This window comes from Phoca vitulina, unplaced genomic scaffold (genome assembly GCF_004348235.1).
Source record: "Phoca vitulina isolate PV1807 unplaced genomic scaffold, GSC_HSeal_1.0 scaffold44, whole genome shotgun sequence".
NCBI lineage: Eukaryota > Metazoa > Chordata > Mammalia > Carnivora > Phocidae > Phoca > Phoca vitulina.
The window spans coordinates 2,464,670-2,480,573 of record NW_022589747.1 but is presented as its reverse complement, the minus strand read 5'-3'; the positions used below and the strand labels follow the sequence as shown (position 1 = coordinate 2,480,573).

Sequence of the window (15,904 nt, the reverse complement as noted above, 5' to 3'; positions counted from 1 at the left end):
GGTGATGGGTATTAAAGAGGGCACGTTCTGCATGGAGCACAGGGTGTTATACGCAAACAATGAATCATGGAACACTACATCAAAAACTAATGATGTGGGGTGCCTGGGTGGCTCAGTTGGTTAAGAGACTGCCTTCGGCTCAGGTCATGATCCTGGAGTCCCGGGATCGAGTCCCGCATCGGGCTCCCTGCTCAGCAGGGAGTCTGCTTCTCCCTCTGACCCTCCCCCCTCTCATGCTCTTTCTCTCTATCTCATTCTCCCTCTCAAATAAATAAATAAATAAATAAATAAACTAATGATGTAATGTATGATGATTAACATAACGTAATAAAAAAAATCCTCAAGAAACCCAAATGCAAGAAAAAAAGAAAAAATGAGAATTAGAGAAGTAGACAACAAAAATTACCAAATATTAGTAACATTAACATGTTTTTATACTGCCAAATTATGTTATGCTTGGCAGCTGTCCGAATTACCCATTAGCTGATGAGCACACTGACACACTGTCTCTGGCCGGGAGGTCTTTGCAAACCGCCACTCTCCTCCTCTTCCCCAGTCCCACCAACACTCTGTCCCTCCCGGGCATGCCATATGTAAACACAGATTTAAATATCTATTTTTTATATTAAATAAATTTTTAAATATATAATACATAATTTATAACTGATAATATATATTTCATATGTATACTTGGGGGGCAGGTGGTAGGCAGAATCCTAACACGGCCCCTGGACGAACTTCAAACCTTGACTTGCAGACAGAACCCGTGACTATGACAGACGCCGTGCCCCTGGGTAGCTTACACAGGCCCGGTGAAGGAATTCTGAAGATGTAAATGAGGTCCCCAATCAGCTGAGTTGATGAATTCATCAAAAAGAAGATTAGCCTGGCTGAGCAAACAGGTAAACCTTTTAAAAAGACTGGAAGCCTCAGAGTCAGACGCCCCTGAAGCCGGTCCGTTTGGGACCCCTGGCTGACCTGTACTGGTGAGGGGTCCGGGCACAGAGAGCAGCACCACCATGTTGGCCCCTGCAGACCAGCTATGCCCTACAAGGAGAAACGTATGTGGCCTCCTCCAAATCTGCCTTCTATGAAGCTCAGTGGCAAAGGACCGTGGATTGATAAGAGACTTCCTGGGCCCACTTTAGATGGACCCGTTCTAATTAGAAAGGCAGGTAAGGGTTTAGGGTTTGATCAGTTCAGCATCCCCCACCCCCCGAACCAGTTATGCCTCTTTGGCCACATGATTTCATCTCTGATCACAGTGGTCTCATCCGTGACACGGAAAGAGTTCTGGTATCACTTCCCCAGCAACGCAGAGAGAGGATGAGCCCGTGCCCACGGGCGCCAGGGGCTTCCAAAGCCACCTGCCAGAGCAGTGTCTGGCAGCCTTAGTGAAAGCGAGGGGTAAAGCTAAGAAGCCCGAGACAATTCTCTGCCGGTGTGCGCCCACCTTCACACAGAATATTCCATACAGAGCAGGGCTAATGGCTGAGACGCAAACCAATCTCAACGAACGCTAATTACTGTCATCTTACTTGAATCTTCAGGAATGTTGAATTTTTCTTTGTCCCCTCCCAGGAGCTCGTTAACTCTGGGCAAGCTAATGAATGAGTTAGAGCCGCTGAAGAACGACGCTTGCTCCTTGCAAACCTTCTTCATCATGAACTGGAAAGAACCAAACGCTGAACTTCTGGCCTCCCCATGTTGCGGAGCCTGAGAACATGAGGAAAACAAGCAGCATTTCAACCAGTGACGGAGACTCCTGAAAGGAAGCCCGTTCTCCAACTCAACGTACAAGATGTTCAACAAGTCCAAGCACGCGATCTCTGCTTGGGACGTCTCTGACCTCGAAACACTCTGCAGATCATGCAGTGGTTTTCCCTGGCCTATAAACCCATCACGGAGACAAATGTCATATGCACACACGCACACACGCGCACCAGCAAATCCTCGTCCGTCCGGTGGTAAGTGATTGATCCATAAACTATCACTCACTCCGACTAATGGTCTTCATGTGCGTTTCTCCTGCCAAGTTACCCAGATACTTGACAGGTGTCTGCATCACGCATCAGCTCACGAGCAGAGTGCTGTCCTGCCCGAGGCCGCTGAGCACCTCGCCGTCCACCCCCCAACCCTGCACCTCGGCCTCTGCGTGTCCCCCGCACATCTGCTCTCCCCACGCAGCCCCTCCTGGCAGACGGCATCCAAGCAAAAGGTAGCATCCCGCTGCTGACTGCATGCAAGTTTGTGTTTGTATGTGCAGCAAATAATCTGTAATTTGTAAGCCAATTATTTATATGTAAATAAACGTTTGAAGGTTTTTGAAAGCAATTTACTCTCAGAATTAAGTTAAACAGGCCCTTGGAATCTCATTTGTGCTAATATTCAGTTTAGTGATTTCTGACTTCACAGACGATGCGTGAGCTATCCCCAACCACCATGTGGGTGCATGTGGCTCAAAGAAGTCCCCGTCCCCTGGTTCTTATGTCTCCAGAGCCATAGAAGGTACTCCTGTTCCTATATTTTGTTCCCACACGTAGAATTTAGATGTTGGAAGAAAGAGATACACAAGCAAAAGCTGCAAATACAAAGACACAGCAAATCTGAATTTTTCCCCGGGGGCCAGAGCAAACACATACCTGTTGGAAGTCGGGCGTGTCTAGCAAGGCAGTGATCTTATACGCCTGAAGAAATTCGGGGAGGTATTCCAGAACGTGGCCGGCTTTGGCAAGCAGGTGGCTGAGTCTGGAGACCACATCCAACAAGGAGCCAAGTGCACCGTGGGCTTCCGAAGGCATCAGAATCTCGAAGGAAGAAAACACAACGCGAGAAATAACCAACGTCGGACTTTGACTCTCATGAGGATTGCTTGAGCAGTGAAAACCTGGTTATTTGACTTTCTTCTTTCTTGAACTAGGGAGACGACTTCACTGTGCCATATAAAAGTCCTCCTTATTAGGGCGCGCCTCCCTCGGCGTTTTGGCACACGATTGCGCCCACACTGTTCCAACGTAAACCAGGAATGGATACCATCTATTGTTAAAATTCAAATCATTTTCACAATTTCTCTTTATGTTGGAGGTGCCTAAAGTGGGCATTTAAGAGGTCAAAATAGAACAACTCTTACATGGGAAACAATTTCCACTTAACCGCTGTGAACCATTTCTATTTACCCTCCTCATCCCTCTGGGCTGTGCTAATGCTCATTTTGTGGACAAGGGGACAGGGGCTCGGAGATCCAAGGACGTCCAGGAGTCTCAGAGTTAGAAGGACAGGGCCGGGCATTTAACCCGGGACTTTAGAAACTAGCAGTGCTCTTTGAAACCTGTGTGTGCTATTACCCTGACCCGCTAAGTATTTTTACTTATCATTTTCGTCTTCTCTGTTCCAGGATGTACATTCCACGTGGGCGGGGATGTGTGCCTGTCCCATCACTTACGCAGTGACAGGGAGCAGGACAGCGTGGGCGGTATCACGGCTCAGAGTTTGCTGGATAAATGGATAAATGAGCAGACGCTGCCTCTTTCCACAAGAAGGGAGGAATCACGGCGAGCCTCCCCCTTCTGCGTTCATTTGCGCACTGAATTTTCAGGCTGAGGCCCTGATTGTCACTACTTCTTATTCTTGTTCATTAGCATTCTGCACCTGCCCCTTAGCTGCTGCTTCTGCAGCTGACCTGCAGGCCCGAGATCACAGCTCTCTCTTTTCCGGCCGGGCTCTGCTAATAATGATGTCCTTCTGGGGTCAGTGGCCCAACACTCGGGCACCAGACACGGGTGCGGGCTCCGTCGCTTTCTCTGCCCGCCTTTCTCATCAAGCCCACGCCCCAGAAGGGGCGCCCAGCACAGCCCCACATGTGGTGGGGATGACTGGGATGGGACCACAGTGCTGACAGACAGAGGAACCCACAGATCCAAACGGCAAACGTGTTCTGCAAGAGGCTTCACGGACTCGCCGTCAGGGCAACGGAAAGTGGGCAGAATTGGCAGCGAGCCCGGTGCGCCGGGACCCTGGTGCTGATGCTGCTCGGCCTGCAGGTTTGGGGCTGCTCCACCATCTCCAGGAGGATGGTGTCCCTCAGCTTCCCTACAGCCACGCACCTAGAAGGCTCCTGACGCATCGGAGCGGGTGTTATCAGAGGCGCTGTCGTTCTCCTTCCACCCCGGAGACCGACTCCAGCCCACACCCCATCCTCATGCCCCTCCGCAGGGGACTTACTTGGAAGCACTAATTTCACATGGGGCTTCTGTGTGCGTAACAGAACAGCACTAAAACCCTGGCTCGCCACCGGGCTGCATCTGTGTCCCAGGGGGCGCACGGTGAATTTGGAGGGCGTACTTGATCTGAAAGTTAGTACTTGTCCTCAGAATGTGTGTGCGTGTGTGTAACCCAATACTTACCCACTGGAGGGAGACCACAAAGGAAAGAGGGTTGGGATGGCAAACCTCCCCTTTCCCTGACCCCAAAGCTCTTCTCCCAGGTTGGAAGCGCCCAAAGCGCCCTTGCTGGATTGAAAACACCTGTGGCGTCTCTGAATAGCCCAGATGTTGGCAAATCCATCCCTGGGGAGAAACGGGGAACAAGACTGGTCCCTAAGGGTAGGGCTAAGTTTCTGGAAGCGTAAGTAAGACTCGAACAGTGGAGGACAGAAGACAACGAACTTCTAGAAGAGGTAGAGCCCAGAGGGCAGTCAGTGGAGGGGTAATCACGGGTGTCCCCGGGTCAGCCGTGCCCACCGTCCACTGTCAACTCTCTCCCACACACGTTGTCATCTTTGGGTTTCTCAGACCCTTCTCACCCTCACCCCACTATGTGCAGGAGTGTGTGGGGCAGGTTATGAGCTGGTTCCCAAGGCGACCAGGGCCCGCCCTGTGTTCCCTCCCGTCAGCACACCTTCTCCTGTCCAGGCTCTGGCAGAGGCAGGCACATAACCTCCACAGGATAGAGGCTGTGGGTCTCAGGACATGATGGGGCAGAGAAGGCCGGGACCAAGGAGGGGTGGGAGCAGCTCCCGACTCAGAGTGGGGCGCGGGCCTGGCCCGAGGAACCCAGCTTCCCCAGATGTACCCCAGGAAGGGTCCTTAAGGAGAAGAGGAACCTGGCACTGAGGTTAGGAGGGCTTTTCCTAGTGGGTCCTCCTGTGCTGACCACACTGATGGTCGCCAACGCTGTGCCAGTGTCCCCACAGGCCTGACCCCAGGGACCCCCTGGAAGGTCTCCTGAGCACCCCCTGATTCCGAGCCCCACCCCAGAGTCAGCGCACACGAGACACGGAGATTGGCCGAGGCCGCCAGGGTCTGCACCTGCGGGCCCCCCTTGCCGCCCCTCTGCGGACGTCACGAGGCCCGAGTCAGGCCACCCCCCACGGTCACCCCCTTACTTTGTAAATGACATTGCGTAGATCCAGGTTCTGAGTCATGGACACGATCAGAGAATACACGTGGGGCCCGGGCAGGCCGCACAGTTCCTTGGCTGCAAACCAAGACTTCCGGTCCTCAGGAAGAGCCACCAGCAGGCGGAGAACGTCTGCGTCACACCTTCCAGACCCGGCCACCAGGAGGGTACTCAAGAGCACCTGCGTCAGAGCGGGAGGGTCAGAGGTGAGCCCAGCTGGCACCAGCAGCCCCCAACACAGCCCTTCCTCAGCGAGGACCCCCCCGAAAGCCCATTTTCCCAAAGGGCTGAGGATTTACCCATACAAATACACGGAATCCAAACCTCTGTGCAGTTCCAAACATTCTGAGTGGAAACATCTCTAACATGTGCACATAATTCTCCAATTTTGAAGCGATCTGCCCTTTCTGATGTTGCGGAGCAGGACCACGGGACCCTCCACCCTCGTCGACCCCGCAGGACCCCCACAGCCTTTGACTCTTCCCCCGACACAAGGTCTCAACCTTCACTTTTCAGCTGTCGGTGTGAAACTATTCTCTTCCTCTTCCATTTCCAAAATGAAAACCAGCTCTCCAAAAATGGTTTTTGAAAAGAAAAAGCATATCCACTCAGAGGAGGGATGAGGACATCTGGTACTACTGCGTGCGCCATGGGGAGGGGTTCTGAGGCGCGTCTCCGTTTGCGTATGGCTTTCAGCTAATGACCTTCACAAGAGGACAAGGCATAAAGCAAAATTTCAAAAATGGGCTTCCCGCGTATGATTAGTGTGAACCATTCAGACCAAGCAAGACCCTTTGTGAACCGAAGCTGCTGTTCATTTATTAGGAGCCTCACGAGCAGGCAGAACTCATCAGATGCCTTCCTATAATACCAGAAAGAGCCCAGGAAAATCATTAAGAAATAGAAGATGGCATCAATTGTGTTTATCAGTCAGAGCCCATAAGATGCGCGCTTATGTGTTCACGGATATTTTACGTTCGGAACTGGCTCGAGTGATTGTGGAGGTGCGAGTCCAAAATCCGCAGGGTGGGCCAAGAAGCTGGAGACCCAGGGAAGAGTTGCAGTTGGAGTCTGGAGGCAGAATTCCCTCCTCCCCTGGGGACCTAAAGTCTTTTCGATCACAGTCTTCAACTGATTGGATGAGGCCCACCCACGTCATGGTCTTTACTCAACCGTCTACTGATGTGAATGTTAATCTCATCTAAAAAATACCTTCACGGCAACAGTGCGACTGGTGTTCGACCAAACACCTGGGTTCCATGGCTTAACCAACTTGACATATAAAACTAACCATCACAAATGGCTAGGATGCTCTCTTACGCTGATGTACATTTTGAATCTTTGAGAGAGATACGTAAGTGTTTTCATACCTAATTAACCAAAGAGTCCTTTTCCATATGGGATGTGCACGGTGCAGACACAACTTGAGAAAGATTTCCTCAATGCCACTGTTTTCAAATGTGCTCTCCTGGGGGTGAAGGGTAGTTGCCTTGGGGGTGGAGTAGGGTACATGCAGAGAGGGGGCGTGATGGGTGGAGTCTGGACATCCAACATTTGCTTTGATTGGGGCAGCCTGTCTTTGATCAGTTCCATAACGTGGGCTTCTGTATGAAATTTTCCTTGAAAATGGGATCCATCCAAGCCCATAACTCCAGAGACTTCCCCCGGCCTTCGAGTGAGCATCGACCAGAACCAGCCAATGACAGCCCATCCGTGTTTGCCCTGGAGCCTGGTCTTAACTACCATCTAGATACCATCTAGAGCATCACCCGTGGCCCCCAGGGAGGGTCACAGTCAATACAACTCCTAGAATTTGTCCCAGGACAAAAATATGTCTTAAAAACTTGTGTACGCCTATTTAAACCAAATGCGGGGGTCCCGTGCCCATCATCCGGCCACGCTGCAGTGAGCAACGCCCTGAGCATATCTGCATTCACTCCTCTGTGTCTCCTAAACCTTACTCTTTATCTTCCTAAATCTCACTATGTCCCTTTTTCCTACGTGGAAGGCACCTGAAGCAGGAGTAAAGAAAGAGAAATAACACTCTGTTTTGTTGGGTTGGAGGGGCCATGTATGAGTCCTCATCAAAGTGAACCATGGCTCTGCTTAGGCTGATACGGCCACTTATCAGAAACGGGGAGGCCAAGGTGTTGCTGCTTTTCTGACACATCTGTGTTTGGGATCCAGGACGGGCAGCTCCCCGCATTGGGAGCCCGGCGCGCCTCGGGCACGGCCTCGGCTCTGCCCAGCTGACAGTTTCGACAAGGGGGTGCAGGGAAGCATGGAAAGGGACGGCCGCTCTCTGCTTCATTACGGCCAGGCAGGAAACACCACCGGTGAGGCAGACGGACTGGGAACGGGGAAAGCGAGTCGGCCACGTCACAGTGGTGCCAGCAAATCAGTGAGATGAGCAGAGGGGAAACACTCCATCCTCCATGAACAGAGAGGGGCGGCGGGGCTCTCCGCCCCCAGTGTCCCGCTGGGCGCAGATCTGCTCACACGATGACGAGCTACGAGCAAGGATAAGCGCCGGCATCGAGGGCAGGAGCAAGCTATGAGGACCTGTCGGGAGGGACGGCGGACCAGACAGAAGGGCTCCAGTGGAAGGCTGAGGGCGGCTGGGTCCTGACCCCGGCTCTCCCTGTGTCTGAGGTCCATGAGCCACCCTCTGCCCGGCACCGAGCTGCAGGCTGGCCCCTGGGGCAGAGGTCACGGCCCCCCTCGGCCACTGAGGCAGACCCCGGCTTCGCTGCAGTTCTGGGGGGAGAACACGGCTCCCACCTGGCTCTCTGTCTCCACTTCCAGAACATTTTCCCCTCTCCAGGCTCCAGACAGGATATTGGGGCTACTATCTACAGTTTTTAGGAAGTCATGGAGAAAATGAAATCAACCTTAATTTCTTTTTCTTCTTTTATTTTTTAGAGAGAGAGAGTGGGGGAATGGGGGGGCAGAAGAGGAGGGAATCTTAAGCAGGCTTCATACCTAGCACAGAGCCTGACCCGGGGCTCGAACTCACGACCCTGAGACCATGACCTGAGCCAAAATCAAGAGTCGGATGCTTAACCGACTGAGCCACCCAGGCACCCCAACCTTAGCTTTATTTCTTAAAGCGGACCCTAGGAATTGGCAGCACACAGCAGAGTCGGTGCCTGGATGAATCCTGACCGTGGGTCATCCAGGAGCTCTCGGAGAAAGCGTCAATTGCCACAAAGCACATTGGGAGAGTCACCATCAATACAGAATTATCTTCTTTGGACGGCACAGTTATTAGGCTAGGACATTGCCAGGCCCCCAGGTTACGTGCGGCGGCTGATTTAAGAGACAAACTGCTAAACAGGTGCGGTTGCCCCTCCCGGGGCCACGGCTAACCCTCTGCACTCATGACTTAAATGAACACGCACTCGGTATGCTCCTCTCCTTTGGGACGAGCAAGGCTGAGAGAGACGAATGACTCTTTGCAAAGTAGAGCCAGGATTAAAGATTCGCGGAAGTTCAGAATAATTGACTGCAACTAGCAGGAGGTACTTTGGCAGAGATCAGCGCAAATCCTATAAAAGTTTCAATACCATTTACATCAGTGCAAGCAGGGAGAGATGCACCCCGTCGGGAGCAGCGAGGGACGTGTCTGCGCTTAGAGGTGGCGGAGAGGCTGAGGTGCCCGGGTTAAAAGGACCAGAAATCCAGCCCGAAGCAGCAGAGATGGGGTCCCTTGCGGGAAATGGGGGAAACCCAGGCTCCAGGATAAGATGCCCCGCCCCACACAGATGGCTGTGTCTTCCAGGGGACGCCTGGCCAGAATCCTCCTCGTGGGCCAGAGACCCTCAACTGCACTCACACATTATTGTTTTCTCTCTGTGGGGGGAGGGGAGGGCGGCGTGGGGGGCGGCGGTTGCAAGAACAAGCAGATTTTGACCAGCGTCTACTCCGGAGTGAGCTCCACCAAGAACTACATGTTGCAGCTTTTCAGCAGACAAACTCCATGTGTTGCAACAAATGGGATGTGAGGTGTTGGGTAAAACCCCATCGCGCATCTCTCTGCTCCCAAACCGCACCGGTCAGCTGCTCAGGATGCCCACAGAACAAGCCTCAAGCAAGAGGTGCAAGCATCTCTGCCCAAGCGAAGTAAGAAAAAGTCTCAGAATATCTTCCCTCCTAGGAGCCACCCCGAAGAGATGAGAGCTCTCTTGGGGCCCCGTCCCCACCTTCCTCCACAAGAACCCCCCAGGAGGAACAAACCCACTGAGGACCACGGATGGCGTCCGAATTCCCAGACTGTCCTAATGTGCTCAGTTGTTTGGAGAAGAAAATAAAGGGTTAGGAGACAGACTCCCGGTCTATCTGGGTCCTGACTCTGACCTCACTGCTAATTTTAAAGAATCAAAACGTGATCGAATACAAAGAAGGAAGTGACAGCTGAACTGAAGCCAACAACAGGGCATCACACCATAAAATACCTGCGTTCCTCACAGGGCAGGTTGCGGGGGACTGAAGCCCAGGACTCAGGCAGGCGAGGCGGACCCCAGGGTCCCACGCACCCAAGTCTGTGATTTCGGTTTAATGGGAGTTGCTGGTGGTAAAGAACACAGCACCGCAGAGGAGGGGAACTTCCCGTGGGCACCTGCAGCAGCTCTCCAGAGCCAGAACCGAGGCCCGGGATCAGCCGCTGTGCCTCCTCTCCGGCCTCCCAGCCTCCCTGCCTCTGACCCTGTGCCCCGAGTCTCCAAGCCTGAGCCTCTCCCACGTGGCTCTTCACAGCCCGTGGGTTCTCAGCATTGCCGCCTAAGCCCCAGTGTGACCACCTGTCCCCACTGCTGACGTGTCCCCTGCACATGTGATCTTCCCTGCACAGCACGTGTTTATTTATTTGTGTGCTGCTGCATAGAAGGTTCTGGAACGTTCGCTCCCTTAGCACTTGAGGAAGGACACCTAGCGGAAAGGGAGGTTTTCGGTGAATGAATGCATGCATGCACGCATGCGGGTTCTTGCAGTCTGTCCAGGGCTCTAGTGTCACTGCATATTCCCTGTGGGCCACCTAAGAATCTCATGTGACAAATTCGCAAACTGACTGATAGTAGGACAGACAAGCCCAGGGAGGAAGACATCGAGGTTACCACCAAAAACACGGCGTTGCTGTCAGCCTGGCGGTCCAGGAAAAAAACCAGACCCCACAGTGCGGTCCCCTCCCCGGATGCGAATTCCTTCCCTAAGATCTGTGGACACGGGTGGGTCCGTGGATATGCTTAGCGAGCAAAGCAAATAGCTTCATTATCTAGCTGAAGAGCAGAAATGCAAGCTTGCAATACACCTCCCAGTTACCTACCGGTCCAGCTATTTAGGCGACCACAATGGCTTACACCGTCAATGAGGCGAGCAAGACACGGGCATGCCAAGAAGCCGGGGCCAGATGCTTGGCGGTCGCAGCCCTCCCTGGATAGAGCTCCAGTGACACCTGCTGACCGCTGGCTGCCTCGGGCGGCCGCCATCACAAAAGCGGACGATCATGTCCGTTTCTCTCTTTTTTGTGGCCTACTCTTGTTTGTTCGTTTGCCAAAAGGGAGGTGGGTGGAGAGATGGGCGAAATGTAACTTTCAGTTACAAGAAAAATAACTCAGGGAAATGAAAAGTACAGCATAGGAATACAATCAATAATATCGTGATACACTTGTCATGGGGAGCGTCTCATAATACATATAATTGGTGAATTGCTGTATTGTACATCTAGAACTAATATTATATGTCAGCTACACTTCAATTAAAAAAAATGTAATTGTTGAGCCTAAACCCAAGTATTATAAAACTTTGCAAGGGACTCCCCGCCCCCCATTGCAAGTTCCAGGAACTGAAGATTTCAAACCGAATCTAATCACTGCTTATATACAAGGCAGCATGGGAGGTGTTCTCTGCACCCCACCTTCATGCCCGACACCCCCATGCGTGTCCACCTCTGGGATTTTTCCCTGAAGACAGATACCGTGGGACTCGCCATAAATAACTTGGTGGTACTATAATTTGAATTCTGGGTTCCTGGCTTCTAACCGATGTCTCTCTTAACGCAGATGATTTCTGAATGATACGCGCACCTCCGGGATCCTGCGGTTTGGTCCCAGACTGCTACAATACAGCGAGTATCGCAATAATGGAAGTCAAATGAATTTTTTGGTTTCCCAGTGCACGTAAAACTTATGTTTGCTCTGTACTGTAGTCTATTAAGAGTGCAATAGCATTATGTCCTTAAAAAGTACATTTCTGGACTAAAAAATACTTTATTGCTCAAAACCACTAATCACCATCTAAGCTTTCGGCGAATCCTAACCTCGGCTCAGAGGTCTTCGTAACAAATACAATAATAATGAAAAAGTTTGAAACATCGCAAGAACTACCAAAATGCGACAGAGACACGACATGAGCAGATGCTGCTGAAAATCTGGCACGGATAGACTCGCTCGATGCAGGGTCCCACAAACCTAAAATCTGTAAGAGTCTGTCTGCCACGCACAATAAAATGAGGTGTGCCCGTAACTGATGTACCTGTCAGAGCTTGTGTGGGGCCCCAGCTAACCAAAATCAGCATGAAATTAAATGTCTATTGGGGCCCCGCTGATTGTCAATAAAAAAAGTCCCCTAGAGCGCAATCTTCACACCTACCGCTTCCGGAATGTTCTCAGTACAGGAAGTAAAACGATAGCTGGACATGCGTGAAAGGCTGTCTCTCCATGAGCTAAGGACCCAGTGATCCAGCTGTGGGAGGCACGGCTTCACCACCCCCGCCTCTGTGCACAAACCACACCCACACCAGCGGGCACACGCACCTCTCCCCTCCCTCCTCTCGGTGGGCGCTGACCCTGTGCCCTGGCCGCCAAGGAGGGGACACAGCTCACTGCCCGACAACTCGCGCGATAAGCCAGCCCCTCTGCACACGGTATCAGTCAGCACACGGGTATCCTCGACTTAAAGGCAAGCACAGCTGACGTTTAGAGCTTTCGATGTGTTTGAGTTTTTGCATATTTTTGAGAATTCTGCAACCTCTACCTAATGAAGCTGGGGCCCCTGGGGGGTGTCGTGCATCAAGGCTGGGAATAACTGTAATAAATATCATTGCCAATTTTATCCTTTCTAACCCCAACAAGACAATGTTAGGAAAGTGAGGATCCCAAGGTTCTGGCTCCTGGCCTGCCCTCCCATTTCCTTCCCGCCCGTGGCTAGCCCCTCAGCACAGGACGGGAGGGGCAGGGGACAGGGGACCACAGCGCCAGGCTAGCCCGGGCCAGCTGGGGGGCTGGGGGGGCAGAGATGCCGAGGCTCCGCACCTGTGAACGGGAGATGTTGGCTTCTAGAATACTGTGGATAGTCTCGTCTGAGATGTGGATGGAAGAGCGAAGCTCGTGGGTTAGCTTGGAGACGTTCTTCATCAAATCTTTGACTTTTACGTCTGAAAAACCATCAAAAGGAAGGAAATCTTGTAATAAGAAACGTCCGGGCTATTATTGACTGTGAAAACATGAATCCATACTAGACCCTGGCAAGGATCGTGCAGCGGTCATAAACACTGGATGAAGCCACGTCCTCCCCTCTGGAGGAGCCGAGATCAGTCACACCGAAATAAAACAGACCTGGGGTGCATGGTCTTTCCTGCTCACTTGACCACTCTCTCTGAGACTCGTGTATTTTAGGATTTACTCTAGAAAGATGTTCTTCTTAGAGAAGTGATCAGCTCCTACAGAACTCATTCTTTCCACGTATTTCCTTATCCCGCTTTATTTTAACCAAGAGGAGGATCACGTAAGGAGCTTCCAGAACTCTCCGCACACGACCTGTTGGTGCTTTGAACTGGACGGACAGAGCGGACGGAAAGCAGAGACTTACAGACACCGCGTGGCTTGTCTGGGGGGCAGGGCCAGGACGACACAAAAGTTTCTCTTCCTCCCCACTCCTGGTTTTGGCCCGCAGGATTCCAGAACTTTCCTTAACCCCAAATACATCAGAACAGCCAAGTTCTGAATACTTTGTCACGTACAGCGCACTTTTCCCTTTGTACATTCTACTTTACTAACGTGTTTGTGTGAGAAAGCACACTTCATTCGTAATTGAGCAAAGCTGGAGGAAGCACATCTTACCCCCCGTCACTGTGAGATTGCTAAGAAAGGTCAGCACGGGATTCCCAGACAACCAGGTCTTCTCGAGGCTCTGGGCCAACCTAAAATGGCAGAAAATTAAAGCGAATTTAGGCAAGATAAAACACCAGAAACAAGGTTGGAGTGAATAATCCTGCCTCTGTTCCCAGGAGATGAGCTGGATGACATCACATTTCCAGAAAGTTCCTCATATAATCAGATACACCACGTCTCCTGACGCCCTCCAAGCGTGAATGCCCACGACTGTCACGACTCCGGCACTGTTTCCTTGGAGCCCCTGCCAGGCAAGATGAGTCAGGGGGATGAGGATGCGTGATAAGTGGGTCCTCATAAGTGTGGAAAGAATGGATAGACCAGATCACGGAGCACGTGAGAAATTGGGGTATCAAGGAGTCGATGACCCTTCTTTCTGCGCATAAGTCATTTGCAGAATACAAAGTGTGTGACCTCCCCTTCCGCTGGTTTGCACATGGAGGACACAGAACAAAATTAATCCAATAAGAAGGCAGTTTGAAGACTCTTTGCCTGCTCTTACAAAACATATTGAACACCGTATTACAATCTCGGATCTTTGATCTCATGTCTTGATCATCCGTAAAGCCAGCCTGCGCGCGAATGCCGCTCGTATATTTCACCACTGAAAAACTTACAGTCACGGAAAACTTTGCTATTGCTATATGGTCCGAGATTCACAAACTAAGATTTAGAAACTCAAGACATCTTCTTTATGAAGGAGAACACAGGGGCGGGCAGGGGGCCCAAGAGTGTACGTACGTGCGCACGTGCTGCCGAGCCAAGTCCAACAGTGGCGGGCATTCACAGTCCCGGTCGGTGGCGTGTTCCAGGCTGCTCTTGAAGCTTTCCAAGGAGCTAGAAAGATTCCTGCTGAGACCTTCACAATTCAGCTGAAGGGGTGAGGACCACATCTTTTGTATGTCCTAGAAAACAGCAGAGATCCAGTTAGAAACACACACACTTGTTCGTCGGAGCTCATGCCTGGCTTCCAGATAAACGCTTGCCCCTCCCCACCACAAGGACTCCGTGCAGTGCAAGCGTTCTGCTCACCTCCTCCCCCTGGGCAAACACAGTGCTGGAGACTGAGGAACATACGAGCAGGTCTGATTGCACCTGCCCCTTGCAGAGTAGCGGAAGGAGCCCTTAGCTGGGTGCCTCGGGATCCCGCCTCTTAGCCCTGGCTCTGCCACAGACCGCCCAGGCGGGGTGGTGTGCTCTCCAAGGTCTGCCAGAGAATGAGCACCATCCAGCTGGCAACCGGGAGTTCATTCATTCCTGGTTTGAAAACTGAGCCTTTGAAGAATTCCCAGCCACAGAACCCACCCCTGAGAAGAAATCGTATGTGGCTGTCCATACATAAAGTGGGTAAAAGCTGGGTCTTCCCTGCCCTGAAGGTTCCTGTCTCCCCCTTGGTGAGGGGCACAGTGAAATCCCCTGTCTAGGCCAGATTCTAAGAGTCCTTACCTATCTTAGCATCCTCTCTCTTTTTTTTAAAGATTTTATTTATTTAGTTGAGAGAGAGCATGAGCGGGGTAAGGGGCAGAGGGAGAGGGAGAAGCAGCCTCCCCGCCGAGCAGGGAGCCCGATGCGGGACTCGATCTCAGGACCCTGAGATCATGACCTGAGCTGAAGACAGATGCTTAACCGACTGAGCCACCCAGGCATCCCTGTCTTAGCATCTTCTTTCGAGCATTAACCAGCCTCATGAAAGACCAATCATCTCACAAAAAAAAATTTTTAGAATAATACCTATATAAAATACCTATAAAAATGCAAAACATTTATCGTACCCAAAATTAAATGACGCACACAGGTAATGTAAAATTTAAAAGAACTAGAAAAGCGGCACACGTAGGCACGTTTACAGATACACATGCCAATCCATACCTCCCCTGACACAGGAATCCTGCCACACAGAACTGAGTCACGTCACCAGAATTTTATCTATGTCATCATATTTTATTTACAACCCCTGACTCTTCCTGATGTTGGAGTCATGGCCCCAGCTTCTGCCAGTGAAAGGAAGAAAGGATCAAATGTAAGTCGACACTTTCATAGTATTTCTGCTCAACACAACACGGAAATATTTCCCCCAAAACCACCGTTAGTTTCTCTTGCAAAGGAAAACCGTGTATCATTCCACTGACCAGAGAGAGCTAAGAGCTCTATTTCCCAAGGAAAGTTAACCGTGGAAGAATCCTGAAATGTACCCGAGCCCTGGAGTCGTCTGACACAGCCGAGCAGGATCTGCCTGGGGGCCCGGAGTTGCCAGGGTAACCAGGGAGCACTCACGGGGAGCACTCACACGGGACCAGGGCACCCGGACTCACGCCACCACCAGCACCTCGGGACCACATCAC

At 51.6% G+C, this 15,904-nt stretch overlaps 1 protein-coding gene across 1 annotated transcript in view; it reads right to left on the bottom strand.

Moving 5' to 3' along the window:
* The window catches only part of ABCA13 (ATP binding cassette subfamily A member 13), a 369,069-nt gene that overhangs the window by 261,477 nt on the left and 91,688 nt on the right, over positions 1-15,904 (bottom strand). The window contains exons 21-26 of the mRNA XM_032430502.1: positions 14,304-14,467; positions 13,512-13,591; positions 12,705-12,826; positions 5,384-5,578; positions 2,643-2,807; positions 1,539-1,716 (exon numbers count right to left, since the gene is read on the bottom strand). Coding sequence (XP_032286393.1) covers positions 1,539-1,716; positions 2,643-2,807; positions 5,384-5,578; positions 12,705-12,826; positions 13,512-13,591; positions 14,304-14,467 — 904 coding nt within the window. The remainder of the gene's footprint in view (positions 1-1,538; positions 1,717-2,642; positions 2,808-5,383; positions 5,579-12,704; positions 12,827-13,511; positions 13,592-14,303; positions 14,468-15,904) is intronic.